We start from the raw sequence: 18999 nt of genomic DNA, 5'->3' as shown, positions 1-18999 counted from the left end.
CCCCAGAGATTTAAAATAATAGCATTACACTTGAAATGACTTACACAGAAAGTTACTTGAGCCCTGAATTGCAAAGGTGAAATACCTTGAGTTGTACTCTCTGACGTGTAAACTCTAGAAATGGATAGACATTTAATAAACCACACACTTTACCTTTTATTGAGCTGAAGGAGAAATAGGGCATTTGACCAATTTTAAAAGATTTCTAAATTTAGTTGACTTTACTGGGGTTTAGGGGTTTTTGGCTTTCTTGAACATACTGGGATATTAAAAATTAGGCAGGGAAGATTAAAAAACACCTGTAGGGACTATCAATTAGAAAAAGTGATATTTCATTGAGATCAAAATAATTTTCTGGGAGTCCACATGAACTCATGTGGAACACAGATAAACATGAATTAAATCAGTATTATTGGACAGGAGAAACTGGTTTTTCTACATTCCGTACCAGGATATCAGTAGAAATCCTGGTGGTTGGGTAGGTCTCAAAAGACACGTAGCTTCATTCATTCCGGAACTAAGTGTGTTTTATAGTACCTGTGTACTATAAAACAAGTATTCACTGGATATCATTGCCTTATTCAAGTTCCAGCTTTATGAAGAACTTTTAATGCTAAGGTACTTCATTCCTTTACATTTGTAAATCTACTGTCTGTCCATTCCGAGGGCATATGAGTTCACCCAAACACTGCAGAATTTAGAAGATAAGTGGTCTTGAATAACCAGCCCCAATGGCTGCTCTGCACACACACAGAAGCACAAGCCTCCCCCACTACCCTCTTACCCCTCTATACTTACCCATCTTTCACCCGCACTACTATACACCTTGATTGTGGGTTGTCGGTCCAGCAGTTGGAAAAAGCGTGCGGCTGAGATTTTAGCTTTGGCATAACTTGGGGTATAAGAGAAGGCTCTCCCAAGAGCTGTCGCACTCAGTACAACTGAAGAGATCACCCTGTAGTTGGACAGACACCCAGGTAGAAAGGGCGCGGTGTGGTTGGTGTCACGGCCTAAGAGGCAGGAGTTTGGGGGTCTAGCCCTGGAAAGGACTGAGCAGCCTTGAGCAGGTCTCTTTAGACTTGTCTGGGAATGGGAGATTGGAGAGATTAGCCTTTTTCAAATTGTGTTCTAAGAAGAAAGGGTGAGGGGAGGATTGAACAAAGGGGGCTCAGATCTCCAAACCCTGCTTCAACTACAACAGCATTTTTAAAAAAATTTGTTTGAGGAAAAAAGGCTTCTTAGAAAAAAAAAAAAAAAAAAGAGGGAGGTTGAAAGATCACTGGATTGGGTTGCATTTTTACAATGTTAACATTCTATGAATCTATGATTAATGTGTAAAAGACAATTATTGGCGATATAAGCATCAATTCTGTACCAAGCAAGCATGTGATTCATGCTTCAGACAACATGATGCAATTGCCTGTATCCTTCTACTTGTCCCAGCCTCAATGTGTGCATAATTAACGAGCAAATAAGTGAATAAATAAATGAATGATAAACATGATAAGAGGTAGCCCTTTTGCTCTATAGACCATGCTGCGAGGGGCGCCCCCCGAAGTTGTCCACCTGCACTGCAATGCACCATGGGGCCTGCCTCAGTGCGGGTGGGGTGGTGTGGGGTGTCTCTGTGTGTTTTACTGCTCAGTTCATAAGCAGAAATTGTTTTAGGCCAGACTGGCAAAGCCAGACATCTCTAGGAGCCCAGTCCAAAACTTAAAGCTATGACAAGCACCCGGAATAAAATAGGAAATGATGGAAGGTCATCTTTCATTTTTTAAAGAGAAGCCAGAAATTGGGAGCTTTCTGCAGTGTCCCAATTTTTACACGTTGGCAAATAACTATTCAAAAGTCTTACATAAACTAAACAAGTCAAGAGTTTGTGATTTCTGATTTGGGGTTAGTAGCTCTACATATGCAAAAATTTAGAAAGGAGACTTTCCTGGTTGAGGTGGGCATAGTGGGGCAGGAGAAAAGAATTTCCTCTATATTTCTAGAAGAAGATAGAGTGCGAGCAGACAGAACTCGTGGCTGGAGAAGAGATTTCTTTTAGGGCTGATTTTCCTAATGCCCTCCAAGGCTTTCTCAGACCGTCTCCCCCGCATTTTTCAAGGTTCCCTGCCCCATCACGCCACACCCATATGCATGTGCACCCAGTCCCTTGGTACCTTGACACACTTAGGTGTCTGGAAATGTGAGAAACTGGACTCAAAGCTAAACTTATTAGAAGAGCAGACTCCAGCTATAAACAAAAGAACAAAATTCCCCTGACTAGTCTTTGCTGTCTCTACATAGGATGAGTCAGCTAGACATGTGCCTTCTTTACAAGAAGTAGAGCTCAAATAAGGTAGTTCTAGGAACCATCTTATTCAAGGACTTTAGATTTTCTCAGCATTAACCAGTATGGTAGATTGTGAAAATGCTTAATTTGTCCTATTACTCTGTACACACCCTTTTGCAATATGATTTTTTATTCCTCTGTGATATTGTGACTTATGATAAGAAAACTATATTGGTCTTTTGTCAGTTCCTGGCACAGACTCCTAAACCCTTGGAATTTCCCAAGTTTTCAGAGGACCGAGGTGTCTTTTGTTAATGAAGTGACTTTGGTAAAAACTCTAGATAACCTAAGGATGGGGCCTGGTTGCCTGGAGAGCCAACCATGCGATTAGAGGGGTGGAACTTCAGTCCCTTCCCCAACCTCAGGGGAGGGGAGAGGCTGGAGATTGAGTTCAATCGACAATGGTTAATGATTTAATTAGTCAGGTCTACGTGATGGAGTCTCCATAAAAACCCGAAAGACAGGGTGCAGAGAGCTTCTGGGCTGGTGAACACGTGGAGATTTGAGGAGAGTGGCATTCTTGGGGAGGGTATGAAAACTCCAAGCCCTTCCCACATACCACACTCTATGCATCTCTTCCATCTGGCTGTTCCTGAGTTGTATCCTTTTGTAATAAACTGGTAATCTAGTAAGTACATGTTCCTCTGAGTTCTGTGAGCCGCTCTAGCATATTAATCAAAGCTGAGGATGAGGTCATGGGAACCTTGGGTCTACAGCTTGTTGGTCAGAAGCACAGGTGATGACCTGGACTTGCTTTGGTGTGGAGGGTTGGGGGAGGGAGGGGCAGTCTTGTAGGACTGAGCCCTTAACCTGTGGGAGGACCCAACGCTATCTCCAGGTAAATAGTGTCAGGATAAATTGAACTGTAGGACAGCCATCAGGTGTCAGTGCCATGCGATAGCCATGTGAGAGTAAAGGAGAAACACTTATCGGACCCTCTCATCAAAAGATGGGGTCCGTTCCTCTTTTCTCTGAATCTGGACTTGGTCATATGACTTTCTTTGGCCAAAGAAGATATTAGAAAATGTGATGCATGCAGAGTTGGCAAGTGCTTGCATGTTGGGTCTTGCAATCTTCTGTTGCACTTGGAACTCCGAGAGCACAATGTGAAGAAAACAAGCTCAGCTGCTAAGAGGCCATGTGGAGAAAGAAGGGCACTCAGAAGCCTGACTGAGTCAGCCCAGTCCAGAAGAACCACCCTGACAGCACACAGAATCTTTAAGAAATATTAATCTGAGCTGTTTAAGACGCCATGCTTGGGACGGTTTAAGCAGCAGAAGCTAACGGATAGAACCAGACCATTCCTCCCTGGAGCGCTGATCTTTTATGACTCTGGCCAGGTAGTCCTCACCTGAACACATAGCTGAAATGGAGCCCCTCATTGGGAATTAAGTAACCTCCATATCTGTAGGAAGCAGAATTAGCAACGAACACAATGCACTGGGAAAAACCAAAGCAGAATCCGTAAACATTTGCTTTTCGGATGGCTGTCTTGTATGGCTTCTCCAGTTCAGTCTCAAACACTTCTATAAACTGCCTCTCCTTTCCAATCCCAGCCACAGTGCGAATATTACTGAGGGCTTCATTTGTAATCTGAAGAATGAAAAAGAGTTTTAGAAATAAAGGAGCAGAGATAACTGCTTTCATGACATTTTCAACCGTTACATGGATTAGACCTGGTGCAAATGACAGAAGGCAGTATACAGCACAGATGGGGGCATCATCTGGGAACATAGAGAAGTTGCTGGAGATCAATTTGACTGGACCCTGAGACATTCTATCAGTTCAACACAAGTTCTGCTTGATCCTAACATGGCTTTGTTGCCTCTACTTGTTGAGGAAGAGAGAAGAGGGGGAAAAACGGTACACAAGGCTATCTTTGTGAATTCATTTGAAATGTTCAAAATGGTATCTTTAAATGTGTCTGAGAGAAAAAGATTGTTTAATAATAGAAACCTAAAATATTAGATTCTATTTCTTAAAAAATTATGACCAAATACTATATAAGATAGATTAAAACTGAGTATGAAGTTTATCTTTTAGTCTATACTACAAATTTGTATTTGCTTCAATCCCTACTCTAAGGTAAATAACCACTGTTTCTGAATTACGGTCCTATCCTAAAAAAGGTACAAAAGTGGGCTACTTCCTACTATCGGCATACGAAATTCTTTTGGCTTCTGCCTACTTGGGCGATGTTCACATTCCCTCTTTAAAGAGAAAAAACCTAGTTTAGAGTAAATTTGTTAAAAGGTGAGGGTGTGTATATGTGTGTGTGCATGATTCTTTATCCCTGATATCTGTCCATGCCACCATATCTTCATTTACCTCTGATAACCAGATTTAATTAGAACATACTCTTAAAAGTGCATAGCTGGGCTTCCCTGGTGGCACAGTGGTTGAGAGTCCGCCTGCCGATGCAGGGGACACGGGTTCGTGCCCCGGTCCGGGAAGATCCTACATGCCGCGGAGCGGCTGGGCCCGTGAGCCATGGCCACTGAGCCTGCGTGTCTGGAGCCTGTGCTCCTCAACGGGAGAGGCCACAACAGTGAGAGGCCCGCATACCGCAAAAAAAAAAAAAAAAAAAAAGTGCATAGCTAAAACCTAAGTGTATTCAAGACCTAAACTGTGTATATCTCATGGTTCTCTTTGGGAAAGACATTTGCCACAAGTCAGGCAGACACTGAAGTGTGAAAGTTAAAAGCATGTGCCATTAAAAAGATAGTAACTCCTCTCTGTGTGGTTGGCATGACCTGGAGAAACCATTAAGCTGAAAAAACCAAATAAAGAGGAAAATGAACTATCCTCTCTTGCAAAGGAGAATACTACACCTAACTGGGATGTATAAAAAATAACTGTTTGACAGGAAACTGAACATGTAACCCTCTGTGTTTTCCCCACTATTTCTCCACACCTGCTCAATCTCATATCATCAGAGGCGTATATGAAAAAGGCTAATGGGAAGTTTCTAACCATGAATGTTTGTAGGCTGACAGTTTCCTTAAGTCTGTTTGCACCCCTCATTCTTAGCAGTCTGACAGCCACTCAGCCATAAGCAGTCTGAAAAGTGGGTCTGGGAGATTACCTGTCCTGCGACCTCCAGAGCCTGCTTGTCATGAGTGGCAAATCCCATCAACATTTTGGTCTGTATGGCTCCCGATAAAGCCAGGAAGGGGAAGAAGCACACTATGACCAGGCTTAGCTTCCAGCTAAAGAAGAAGGCGATGATCATGGCCACGGTGATGTTAGTGAAGGAATTGACCATCATCCCAATCTGAGAGCCGGCAGCCTGCAAACCAAATGTGATCAACCAATTTCAGACACACAGTCTCTAACTAAATATCATGAAAAAGCTATTTGTAGCAAACAGATAGGTTTTAAAAAATTATTTTGATGAAATATACATAACAATGTTTACCATTTTAGCCATTCCTACATGTACAAGACAGTGGCATCAAATACCTTCAAAATGGGAACTATCACCACATTTATTCCCAAAAGTTTTTCATCATTCCTAACAAAAACTATACCCATTCAATTTAACATCCCCTTCCTCCCTCTCCCCAGCCAGCGCCTGTTAACCTCTATTCTATTTTCTATCTCTATGACTTTGCCGATTCTAGGTACCACATATAAGTGGAATCATACAATATTTATCCCTCTGTGTCTAGCTTATTTTATCAAGCATAATATTTTCAAGATCCATCCATGTTACCGCAGGTATCAGGATTTCATGTACTTTAAAGCCGAATAACATTCCATTGTGTGTATATACCATATTTTGTTTATCCATTGATCTGTTGATGAAAACTTGGGTTGTTTTCACCTTTTGGCCATAATGAACAATGGTGCTATGAATATGGGTATATAAGTATCTGTTTGGTCACTGCTTTCAACTCTTTTGGATATGTACCTAGGAGTGGAATTACTGATCATATGGTAGTTCTATGCTTTAAAAAGGGAGGGTCTTTTAATTAAAGAGCCCCCCCACAATGCACTTGAAGGCTGGATTAATAAAAGTACATCTTATTCATACCTTCTTGGGAGCTCATGTATTGACTAATCTCATTTCATGGGTATCAGAGCTAGACCAGTCAGCGTGAGATTAATTCTAGTGATAATGAATAACCTATAAAAGCTCCTTGCAGATTGAAGATTGCAAAAATAGAAGAGATGAGATTATGGCTTATTTATTTAATCTAAGGTCAAGAATAAGGTGAACTAGACACTAGAATACTCAAATGTTGAGAGTAAAATTAGTAAAAACTTTAAGCAGTAAGACAATGTATATTAAAACCTTTCAAAATGATTACACATTTTGATCCAGTGATTATATTTTGAGAACTAAAAAAGTAATCAAGGGTATGCCACAAGCTTGATGCAAAATGATATAAATTGCTTATGTGGGGAGGGAGGACCTAAACGGGGAATTCTTTAAGAAATGATGATATATTAAAATGATGAATTAAGCATTCATTAAAAATTCATTGTAGAAGGATATATAAGGACCAAAATATGCTCACATCACATTGTTTCAGGAGAAAAAAGAAAGATTACAAAATAATATGTATGGTGTGACCCAATGACTGTGGGAAACACATTTTCTATTTATACAATAGAAAAAGCGTAGAATGATCAAAATGAAAATTTTACAGGGATTTTCCTCTAAAGAGGATGCCATGTTCCTTTGAAATCCTCCATATCATGGTTCATATTGTTGGTTGAACTGGTAGAAGTCGAGATATACAGTACAGCACTACCAATCCAGTGAGTTTTTTCTTCCAAGAGCCTCACAGGCAAACCATGACTTTTCTTTTTCCTCTTTTTCTGATTTTCATGGAAAGTGAGCAGTGGCGTTGAGAGGCAAACTGAACTTTCATCCCTTTAACCCAAATGCCTGGTTTTATAAAGGTGTAGCCTCATCTTGTACACATGTTTAAATCTCCTGAACAAGGCTACAGGTTCTGGGGTTTAGAAACCACAGCTTAGTCTCCCTTAGTCAGAAAAGACAGCCCTTGGAATGTGTCAGGATTCTAGATAGCAACCATCTCCTGTCTTTCCCTCAGGTTCCCGGCTGGGCTGCTTAGAACAGCTTCTTTTCCTAAGACTAACTTACAAGCCAGGCCCCTGTGGAAGGAGGCTTTTTTCCACACACACCCTCTGCGGGTGCCATTAAGTCTTGTGGAATCTGAGCCTCTGGGCCTAAAAAAAAAAAAAACCGATCTGAGAAAGGAGGGAAAGTTCTTCTCAATTGCTAGACTCAGAGGAAATGCAAAACTGACAGATTTTGATTCATGCCATAACACTGATTCTGGGCATTACCTAGGAGACAGTATGTTTTAGTTGCTGTTTGTCAACTTTGGAAATGGGCAAAAGTGTAGCTCTGGGGTATCCTCCCTCGAGTTCCTGTTTTATAGGAAATATGTACGTGGTTATTGGAATTACGTGATTATTGGAATACATAAAGGAAAGAAAGTCTACTCCAGTTACTACGTGCCTGGTTTCCACCACGCTTACCCCTTGAACTTGAGAAGCATCTGTAGCAAGCCTTGTTGTCAGTGCTCCAGGGCTATTTCTGAGGTCATCAAACCAGCCAATGTCTTGCCCTAACATTGCTCTGAAACCCAATTTACGTAGCCTTTTTGTGAGGAGTTCCCCGGATTTAGCAAAAGCATATCCCTGAAACATAAAGGAGTCTTTAGTGATATTTTAACAGGAAAAGGGGGAAAATAACTAAATCGCTTACTGAAAAATAAAATTCCTTACCTGCAGAAATTGAGTGCAAAAAGATACACAGCCTATTGCTACAAAAAGCAGGCACACACCATGGATCTGTGACCTTTGTTCTTCTTTATCAGGAATTGAAAAAATCTTTGCAAGACAGTAAGCAAGGAAGTAACTTTAGTATTAACAAACAATAGCAAAAGAAATCAATTCAAATATGTTTAAGAGAAATTTCTCTTAGGCTTTGGGTTAAAAACCAGTTCACTTTAAACATACTAGTGTTAAACCAAAGTTAACTATGAACATGTGCACTTAATTCTCTGTGGGGAAGGAAGGCTGGTGAGCAAAACCCAGTGGTTATGACTGACAGAATTTTTGTCTCGTTTCTTTGCTTGATGTAGGCAATTTTATTGGCTTTTCTTTGATACAGATGAAAAATATGATGAAATGCCTCAAATTCTTTACATAATAAGGCAAGGAAAAGAAGAAAGGAAGGAAGAAAAGAAGAAGGAAAGGAGGAAGGAAAGAAGTGGGGAAGTTACTTGAGAATCTGAGAATATTATTCTGGGACAAAACTCAAAGTAATATGACCTATGTCTTTCCCCAATAATAAAGATGGCTTTCACACTCAGGTACCTCGCCTATTATTAGTTTTGTAGATTACTTATATATATATATACAAATAATAGCATCATTATAAAAGCAGCTGGCACACACACACAAAAAAGCAACTAGCTATCAAGGCACTGACTGGAATTGTCTTAGGACAGAAAAGCTTCCATCCATCAGAGGCTGAAATTGTTGCTTCTAAATCACCAGAAGCTGAAAACATTCCCCTCAAAAAACTATGGAAATTATGAGTGGGGTTTTTTTTTCAGTCTATAATAAGTGGTAAACTATACTCATAAGTATATTCTGAACTTACAGGCACATGCTCAAGTAACTGACTGGGACCCACGCTGTTGCAATAAGAAAATGGAAAGAATAGCTGCATATTGTAATGACGTCGCCCTACAGTGAAATAGATCTTAGGTGCATCAAAACCCTCCTAATTCAGACTAAGTGAGGGAACTGTGAGAGTTTAGAAAAGCTATTTATTAGAGAGCTGCACAATAAATCCTTACTTATTTCTCTGCATTAATTTGAGTAACTAGAACAATGCCAGAAAGCAGTTGCTCAAAGGAAACCATTTATTCAACAAATATTTACCGAATGCCTGCTATATGCCAAATAAATCTCCTGTAAACAATGCAAACTACTCCATTAACAAATCCTTTTTTGTAAAGCAGAAGTAACCCGTTGAAATTATCACAAATTCCAAAGTAGGGGGAGGGGTTCTAAATTAATGAGATGTACTCTTTCTAGGACAGAGCTTTTGGGCCTGTTATGGTTCTTAGCAATAAAGAATACACTCATTCTTAATGAATGAAGTGGGTTCAAAAGATGCCACAGTCATTCACCCCACCATGGAATAACTCATGTAAGTTTACTTTACAGTTTACAAACACAAGGACTTAAAGATATATTTCAGTTTGGTTTTAAAAATCACTATACAAATCCCCACAAACCCCACACGGTGATGCCACAATTCTCATTCCTCTCTAAGGTCACCTATTATAATCATGGACTATCATACTGCATATTAGCCAGTTTAACTCTTATTTTATAGATGGGAAACTAAAGCCCACAAGATCGAGTCCTTTGTCCAAGTTCATTTAGCTGGTGGTTATTATTAGATAAGGAAATGCCTGGTTTCCAGATTCCAGTGCAGTGGTTTTCTTCTGGGCACGCTCTCTTGGCTCTTGATATTACCCGTCTTCTCAGGGTTAAAAAAGAATGTTTGGCTAATATTAAATTCAAGATTGGGCACCAGCTGTCTGTAACCTCCCCCCCACCCCCACCCCCGCTGACAAATTCTACTGCATGAGTTCTTTGTACATTCTTACTGAAATTGTAACCCAAAGGGCTGCCCATCCCCCGGTTCTTCTGTTTTTAGACTAGCTGTAGTTCAAGCACACATCTACATCATTTTGTAAAGGTAAGTTTGTTTAAGGAGAAAATGAACATTCTCTAGACTCTTGCTATTTACCAGATGCAAATGTGTTACTTAACCTACTTTAACTTAAATGAGGATTTCCTTAAATTAGGATTCTTAAAACAACCCAGTGAGGTAGATTTTCTCGCCCTATATTATAGATAAGGAAGCTAAGACTCATCAAGGGGAAACCACTTGCCCAGATGCATGCAGACAGCACAGAGCAGAGACCTGCGGCAAGCCCAGGGCTGGCTGACTCCAGCGTTCATGCTTTTCCCCAGCATGCTATGTCCAAACTGCAGTGCTTGGAACACTTGGCACCTTTTCCAAGTCAAATAAACCCAGGGAAAGTGCACCAGAGAAATTATGCTTTATGTGTACATTGAGGCTTCGCTAGATTAGCAACCAGGCCCCTAACGCCCAATCATTTGCTGGGTCCTCGTTCCAAACTGTGGTCTCAGTACCAACTGTGAATATTGTGCCCTTTAGATATGTCAGAATGAAAACAGTGCAATTAAAACCAGACTATTATCTGACTCATGATTATACCCTACGAGATGAAAGAAAGCATCATGAACCCACTGATGAATATGTGATAATTATGCTAAGAGGCACACAAAAACAACCTTCTTTATCAAAGAAGAAAAATAGTAAAGCTTCATCCTCTTAGCGAATATAACCCTGTGAGAGCCTTAACGATGAGCAGATTTTGGATTTAACCAACTAGATCCTGCTACTCTGATCCTTCGGTCCTTAAGTGAAAAGCTGAATTGCTCAGGCTAGGATTTTCTGGTTGTGACCAGAAGAATCACAGAGAATATTCTCACCACCAATAACCAAGGGCAGGGGTTATAACTGGATCATCAAATTTTTTTTGACTTGGCCATTTCATAGACCACTAGAGCTGGAAGTTATCTTACAGATCATCTTTGTCAATCCTTCCTTTTATAGTTAAGGAAACTGAGACCCAGAGAAGTGGCATGATGTGACCCCAGGGCAGAAAAATAGTCTCCTGGCAGGGAACCCAGGACTCTTCCCAAAGCAGTTCATACACAGGGTTTGGGTGAAGTTGAGTGAATGCATTCCATACTCTGCATTTATAAGAGAGAAAGAGATGATCAGCAAAGAAGTTGGCATCCTGGAATTATTTTAAAAGTGAACATCTAGGGCATAGTCTTGGGTCTTAACAGATTCAGTGCCACCCCTACACGCTCTACATCTGCATCACTGCTCAGTGGCATGCATTTCCAGAGCCTGTCCCTGGTAGAATGTCAGCTTTATGAGAGCAGGAGGGCTCTGGTTTTCTTGCTCCTCCTGATACCAGCAACAGTGTCTGGCAAACAGTAAGTGATGTGTAAATATTTGATGAATGATGAGTGGATTTTTTTTTTGCGGTACGCGGGCCTCTTACTGTTGTGGCCTCTCCCGTTGCAGAGCACAGGCTCCGGACGCGCAGGCTCAGCGGCCATGGCTTACGGGCCCAGCCGCTCCGCGACATGTGGGATCTTCTCGGACCGGGGCACGAACCCGTATCCCCTGCATCGGCAGGCGGACTCCCAACCACTGTGCCACCAGGGAAGCCCTGATGAGTGGATTTTTTGGTTTAATGTCTGTCTTCCTCATAGACTGGAAACTGCATTAGGGAAGGCACCCTGACTGACACTGTGTTCCCAAGTCCCTAATCTAGGGGAGATAACCAACAAACACCTATTGAGTGAATAAAAGAACATTTCTATTATGTTTAGGGTATGGTATTTACTAGATATTAATGAATATAAATTAATTATTAAAATATTTTCAGCATAACCAGAAATTCAGTTTACCAGAGTTGGCCCCTGTGTTTCCAATTTCCTACTTTTCTGATGATTTCCTCACTTAACACAAGGGGGCAGTGTGAACATTGAAGCGGTGGCTGAGGCCATCCCTATAGAATTGATTTTTTTTTTTTTTTGCGGTACGCGGGCCTCTCACTGTTGTGGCCTCTCCCGTTGCAGAGCACAGGCTCTGGACGCGCAGGCTCAGCGGCCATGGCTCACGGGCCCAGCCGCTTCGCGGCATGTGGGATCTTCCCGGACCGGGGCACGAACCCACGTCCCCCGCATCGGCAGGCGGACTCTCAACCACTGTGCCACCAGGGAATCCCTATAGGATTGATTTGATCTTGCTTGTGGACTATACAAGTCTTTCTATACACCTCATGCCTGAGGGGACTTAACTTCTGGTCAGGAACTTTGCCAGAGAGACCGCAAGAGAGAAAGAACAGCAGAGGAGGAAACTAAAACTTAGGACTCTCACAAATCCTTCAAAAAAGCTGGTGCTAGTCCTGGTCCCATCACCCAATGTGACCCTGTGTCACCTTGAACAAGTTGTTACAGTTCTCTAGATTCTAGGTTTGCCTCCTTGTTGATCTCACAGGATTTGTGCGTGTGTAAATTTCAACTAAGAAAATGTGATAGCATTATTGAGAACTAATTTTGCAATGATAAGGTTTTATTGGAACTTGGCTCTGCAGTCACACTGCCTGGATTTAAATCCCAGATCCACCAGTCGCCCCCCTAAGTTCTTTACGCCTTGGTTTGCTCCTTTGTCAAATGGGAACAATGAGGATACCTACCACAGGTGGTTATTAGAAAAGTTTAGTGAACTATCGTATACCAAGTTCTTAGATAGCACCTGGTTATTGTTTGTAGTCATTATTATTATTGTATTATAACAATGAAGTCAGATGGAGAATATCAAAACTCCTAGGAGGTGAGAAACTGAAATAAGCTTATCCTTTATCCATGCCTTATTTTACTTCTCTCTTCCTTTTCCTGTTTTCTCCCCACCTCCCCATTTCAATGGTGCAACCAGCAGAAGAGAAGAGCATTATACAACATGCATGAACACCTGCTATTACAAGTCAAACTTTGTACCTCAGCTGTTCAGCAAGATCAAAATGGCCCCCCAATCCTTTTGTATTATTCAACCAACCTGCTTTGCATTCTGATTTGGTTTGCATATAGGTAAACTGCCCTCTTTTGACACTAAATTTGCAGCCATAGTGCTGTTTTTTTTACAGACACGATGCCTGTTGGAGGGTGCTGCCAGCCCAAATGAAATACCGCTTCACCTTCTTGCCTCCTGTATGATGGAGACTCGAGACATTTTTAATCCTTTAGAGATGAGAAAAAAGAGCTAAAAAAAAAAGCTTAAAAATAAAAAAGAGCTAAGTCCATTACAACAAAGAGCCAACCTATCAAAAATGACAATATCCACTGATAGACAAACCAAAGGCAGGAGGAGAATAAAGCTGGTCCAGCTGTTTGCTTACCCCAAGAATCTGGCTGAAGAAGAAGGCATAGAAGGGTGTGACTGTCCCATTGACAGCTGCGCCCATAGCCCCTACCAGCATGTAGGGCCATTCTGGAGCGTTAACTTTCAGAATCCTCCTAACTGGGGCAGGTTCAATTTCTTCTTCCACAGGAATGTTCTTGTCCTTGAGGGAAGAGGGAGTTACATTAATCATCTAAATTTCTGCATATACTCTTTTGTTATACAGCAGACCCTTTGGCATTCACAGATTTGAGTCATGGTTTGATTGGTTATGAGTGGCCTTAAAGATCTATGAGACGAAGTGATTCGTTATTTTGTGAAAAATCTTTCTGAATTGCTTGCCACCATGCTGTGACTTGGATGGGATCGATCTTAGAGTGTCTGCTCATCTGAAGGTGAGCTCGTAGTTCTCATTTCACAATTGCATAGGTATTAACTCTTGGGGAGTAATAAATACGTTGGATCTGTAAGAAAAATAACCCCCCAGTTTTAAAAAGTTTTTGTGCTATAGTGGTATTTACATATTTGAGGACTTGTGAAATTTTCAAGATATGTCCTTCATAAATGTCAAAGCTCTAAAATCTTGTAACTGGCTAAAGCTCTAAGGCAGGCCAGTGTATCTAAACAAGGCAAAATAATTTTAAAAATGTATTAAGTGGTGTCGACGGTTATCAATTGCATGTTTTCTCTAAGGTTTTCCTTAATTAATGCCCAGAAGTAAATGGTAATCAATTTGGATTTCTAAATTCTGCATTTTCTTCACAAGGAGGAAAAACTATTTCAAAATTTCCCTATTCCAATTTCTTTTTTTTTTTTTCGGTACACGGGCCTCTCACTGTTGTGGCCTCTCCTGTTGCGGAGCACAGGCTCTGGACGCGCAGGCTCAGCGGCCATGGCTCACGGGCCCAGCCGCTCCGCGGCATGTGGGACCTTCCCGGACCAGGACACGAACCCGTGTCCCCTGCATTGGCAGGCAGACTCTCAACCACTGTGCCACCAGGGAAGCCCCTCCAATTTCTTTAGTTGCCATTAAAGTGTCAGAGCTAGCAAATTTTTATCCTCTTAAAGGCAAATATATTCAGAACATCATCGCTTTTACCATCATTTTTCCTTGTTATAGATATTGTTCAGTGCTTGGTCTTTAGGCCCATTATTCAATAATCTGTTAAATTTATTGCCCACTTTGTTTGAGAAAGGCTTTTAGGTGACGTATATAGATCTGTATTGGTTTATTTTTTACTTTTTCTATTAAAATATACTAAAAATGTCTACAGCAAATTGACTACAAAACTATTAGTGCTCTCTTTCATTAATACGCATTTACCCCTTAGGGAGCTGAATGCCAGGAAAAGAAGACAGCAAGGAACTTAATACTATCCTTTTGCTTCCAAAGTCAAAGTCTACATTACCAAGTCAATTGAAATAAAAGGCTGGTGTCCCTCTCATTCTAGTTGCAAGCCAAATGGGATGGACGAAGGCAGCTCAGCTGGTGATAGATTTGTCAACGCCTCCGTCTCAAGTTCTCTCTTGGCCTGCCCTCAACAGTTGCACTTGTCATTACTACTCACTCATGCAGCAAATCCTTCAATGATTTCACCTCTGACATCTTACTAAACTCTAGGAAATCAACGCAGAGAGGAAGACAGGTGGCTGGGAAAGCATGAGGGAAACAGGTGTAGAAAGAATGGGGTTCTTGGATGAGCCTCATATGGCAACTAATGGAATATATCACTGAGTTCTTTAACTCTCTGAGGCTCAGTTACCTCCTCCTCAAAAGGAAAGTTGTGTGGGGAAGACAATTCTCTATGGGTCTCTCATGTTTCTGCACATCTTGTGAAAAGAGGCACTGACTTCCTTTGTTCAGGTTATTTCTTCAAGGATATTTGTACAGCAAATAGCCTTGGAGGACAGAGGTAGTGTTCTCCATCCCAAGAAAAGGACATTATAAAAATTTGCCCATTATAAAAACATCAGGTTCCTCAAGCCCAGGATTCCTCTCCCCGTTCATTTGCTGGTATCATCTGGCTCTCTTTGCATCAACTTAACGGGAAGTGGGGTTGGGCTGGGGAACTAGTGCAAATGCTCTACTCTAGCTCCTGCTTGTGCTGAGTAAAAGGTCGTTTGTCTCTGACGCAGGGCTCTTGTGTATTCTGCCAGCATCCATGAAATTGGGTCAGGCTATAGCTTGCAATAGAGCAAAATATCAGACCCTTTACAGTTCTAAACAGTGGTTGGTGTCCAGTTCTGGATGCTTACCAGACTCATGTGGGTCGAAGATTAAAATTACAGACACCTGGGTCCCACCAACAGCACTTCTATTTTAGGAAGCCTAAGTGTGAATTTGTGTTTTAAAAAATAATCCTCAGGTAACTCTGATGACAAAGCCCATTTTTTGAGGTCCTCAGCAGTACACAATCTCCAAAACTCCTTCCAGAACTAAATGTTTGGGGTGCCATGTTTGAACATTTTGAAAGTGTCAGCTGTGCTATACCATCTAGGGACATTAAACTCCAACATTTCCTGGAACCACTGTCCCACAGGATGGTCCACCCACAGTCTGACATGATACAAATCTCCCTGGTCTTCTGATATCTGAAGGTATCCCTAAACCTTAACAACAAAACCAAAGACATCTAAAAGCAGTATGAAGTACCTTTTGTCCAGTAGTTAACATTCCAAGATAGGCTAACAGGAAGCAAAATTTAATTAATTTGAATAATTTTCTTTTTTCCCCTTTCATTAAAAATTTGACTTTAAAGGAAACTATGCCCCAACCCCCAAAAAGATGAGGCTATTAAGACTGAATGATGCAAAAACTAGGAAATCTGTCCCTGAGTAATTGACTTTTGATTGACTTTTATTTAATATTGCTAAAAGACAGTAGAAGAATAAAAGAAAATTAAAGTCACTATGTACAGAAGGGTTTTTACCTCTGGGATTTTGCAAAGCTAAAGATGAATTTACTCATCTAAAAAAAGCTAAAAAGCTAAAGATTTTATATATTTTTATATATATATATATATATATATATATAGCAAACCAGTAACTCACAGAAAAATACAATTATAAAAGTTTATATATGCCTCCTCACTGCAGGGTTCCTGCCTCTATTGTGTCAATGTCAAGTTGCACAGTGCTCCTTTATTTATCATATGTCATGAAGGATCCTGCTAGCAGCTCCAGTGCAGGGAGAAGGACAGTGGCTCTTGTTCATCTTTGCATCCCTAACACAATACCTGGCATGTGATAGGTGTGCAATCAGTGTTTATTGGATGAAAGAATGAATGAAGCTTTTATGCCCGTGGCGCATACATGCAACAAAACATTTATTTAAAAAACACTGATCACTCACTTACAATGTAGATGGTACAATGCTAGACAATGAGCTTTTTCCAGCTTCCTTCCTTCCATCTCCTTGTGTAGGTCAGGTGAAAATATAACTTCCTACTTAAACCTTATGTCCCGATTTCTATAATTTGTTACATTGACTTTGTCATGCCAATCCATAGGGGTCTCCTGCCTCGATAACGACTTTAAGATATGATAGGAAATGGTAACTATGACCAAGAAGCAGGGACTCTCCAAATAACCAAAAACTGATAGTCATTTTTATAGATCCTCTGCCCTATCTCTCAACCATTGCCTAAACCCTGTCTCCAAATTAGCTGTGATGAAGCTATGGATTTCTAATATTTGACCTTGACTCAATCTCCTATATATTCTACCTTTTTAGTTTCCCTAAAAGAGATGCCTAGATATCAGAGACTGGAACCTCTAGCCTGCAGGTTTCCCCTAATCCTACTCTTAATGTTGTCAGCATTGTAACTAAGATCTGACTCCATTTATGAGAGCCAAGAGTATAGCTTGGAGAGGAAGAGAAAACAGGCTGTAGTCATGGCTCTGTCACCAGCTAACTATGAGATGTTAGGTCAGACACCCCACTTAGAGTTTGGAAGGACAGACTTTTAAAACCATTTCCTGAAGTTTTTGGAGTCAAGACACCCCACTTAGAGTTTGGAAGGACAGACTTTTAAAACCATTTCCTGAAGTTTTTGGAGTCAAAACTCTAAGAGACCACAAGGTGGAGATAACTCCTTTATATAAGTAAAACTTTTGCACTGCCACAGAAGGTAGAACATCTCCCAATTAACAGAAGGTCAGGTTAGAGCTTCTTCATCAAAATAAGGAAAAAAAAAAAAATTTGCCAGTGCTTAATCTTACAGAATTTAGTTAACTATTAAAAAACTTTAAAATGTACTTGGATGAGAAAGTCCATACTTTAACCAAACAGGATTAAATTTTATTAACCCTGATTCTGTTGTTTACTTTTAAAAGATACTTAATTTTTAAATCAAAAAGATTCTAATATAATTATCCTACAAATGAGCAGTATTAATATAAGCATAAGACCTTTATTCGCTTCAAGCTTTAGCAAAATCGCATTGGTGTCCCTGTCACTTTCTTCCTTTCTTCATTTTCCTTCCTTAACTAGAGAGAGAAATCAGAGTGTCAACTTAATAAAATTACACTGGGTTATGGAGCATTTTTGTTTCTCTAAAACTAATCTCTATATTTGATTTAGGTTTCCATTTATTTAAATATCTCCCTTCTGAGTTTTCCCTGCCTCATGAGAACTCTGGGAACATGATCTTCAGACCTCCAGGAAATCTGATTGTTCTCTGTAACAATGCCGAGCCATCTACCAGCTTCAACAAAAACAACAAAATTGAATTTTCTTTTCCTTCGTTCCTAACGCTCTTGCTTTTATTGTCGAATATTTACCCAGAAACTAGGGGGAAAAAATTAAAATGCAAAAATTGAATATGATTGGGACTTCCCTGGTGGCACAGTGGTTAAGAATCTGCCTGCTAATGCAGGGGACACGGGTTCGAGCTCTGGTCCGGGAAGATCCCACATGCTGCGGAGCAACTAAGCCTGTGTGCCACAACTAGTGAGCCTGTGCTCTATAGCCCACGTGCCACAACTACTGAGCCCACGTGCCACAACTACTGAAGCCTGCGTGCCTAGAGCCCGTGCTCCGCAACAAGAGAAGCCACTGCAGTGAGAAGCCCAAGCACCACAACGAAGAGTAGCCCCTGCTTCCCGCAGCTAGAGAAAGCCCGTGCACAGCAACAAAGACCAAATGAAGAAGCTTCAAGATGGCAGAAGAGTAAGACGCAGAAATCACCCTCCTCTCCACAAATACATCAGAAATACATCTACATGTGGAACAACTCCTACAGAACACCTACTGAACGCTGGTAGAAGACCTCAGACCTACCAAAAGGCAAGAAACTCCCCAGGTACCTGGGTAGGACAAAAGAATAGGGGCGGGATCTGCACCAGTGGGAGGGAGCTGTGAAGGAGGAAAGGTTTCCACACACTAGGAAGCCCCTTCGCGGGCAGAGACTGCGGGTGGCGGAGGGGGGAAGAAGCTTCGGAGCCGCGGAGGAAAACACAGCAACAGGGGTGCGGAGGGCAAAGCGGAGAGATACCCGCACAGAGGATCAGTGCTGACCGGCACTCACCAGCACGAGAGGCTTGTCTGCTCACCTGCCGGGGCGGGCGGGGCTGGGAGCTGAGGCTC

General features: G+C 41.2%; 1 protein-coding gene across 1 annotated transcript in view; it reads right to left on the bottom strand.

Annotated features, from left to right (window-relative positions):
• ABCB11 (ATP binding cassette subfamily B member 11) overlaps window positions 1-18999 on the bottom strand; it is an 84090-nt gene that overhangs the window by 8281 nt on the left and 56810 nt on the right. The window contains exons 18-23 of the mRNA XM_022569967.3: window positions 13411-13575; window positions 8105-8209; window positions 7856-8017; window positions 5424-5627; window positions 3690-3931; window positions 799-955 (exon numbers count right to left, since the gene is read on the bottom strand). Coding sequence (XP_022425675.3) covers window positions 799-955; window positions 3690-3931; window positions 5424-5627; window positions 7856-8017; window positions 8105-8209; window positions 13411-13575 — 1035 coding nt within the window. The remainder of the gene's footprint in view (window positions 1-798; window positions 956-3689; window positions 3932-5423; window positions 5628-7855; window positions 8018-8104; window positions 8210-13410; window positions 13576-18999) is intronic.

Source organism: Delphinapterus leucas, chromosome 8 (assembly GCF_059928025.1).
Source record: "Delphinapterus leucas isolate spDelLeu-1000000601 "Yukka" chromosome 8, BTC_Dleu_Yukka2, whole genome shotgun sequence".
In the NCBI taxonomy this organism is placed as follows: Eukaryota; Metazoa; Chordata; class Mammalia; order Artiodactyla; family Monodontidae; genus Delphinapterus; species Delphinapterus leucas.
This window is presented reverse-complemented; position numbering and strand designations above follow the sequence as displayed.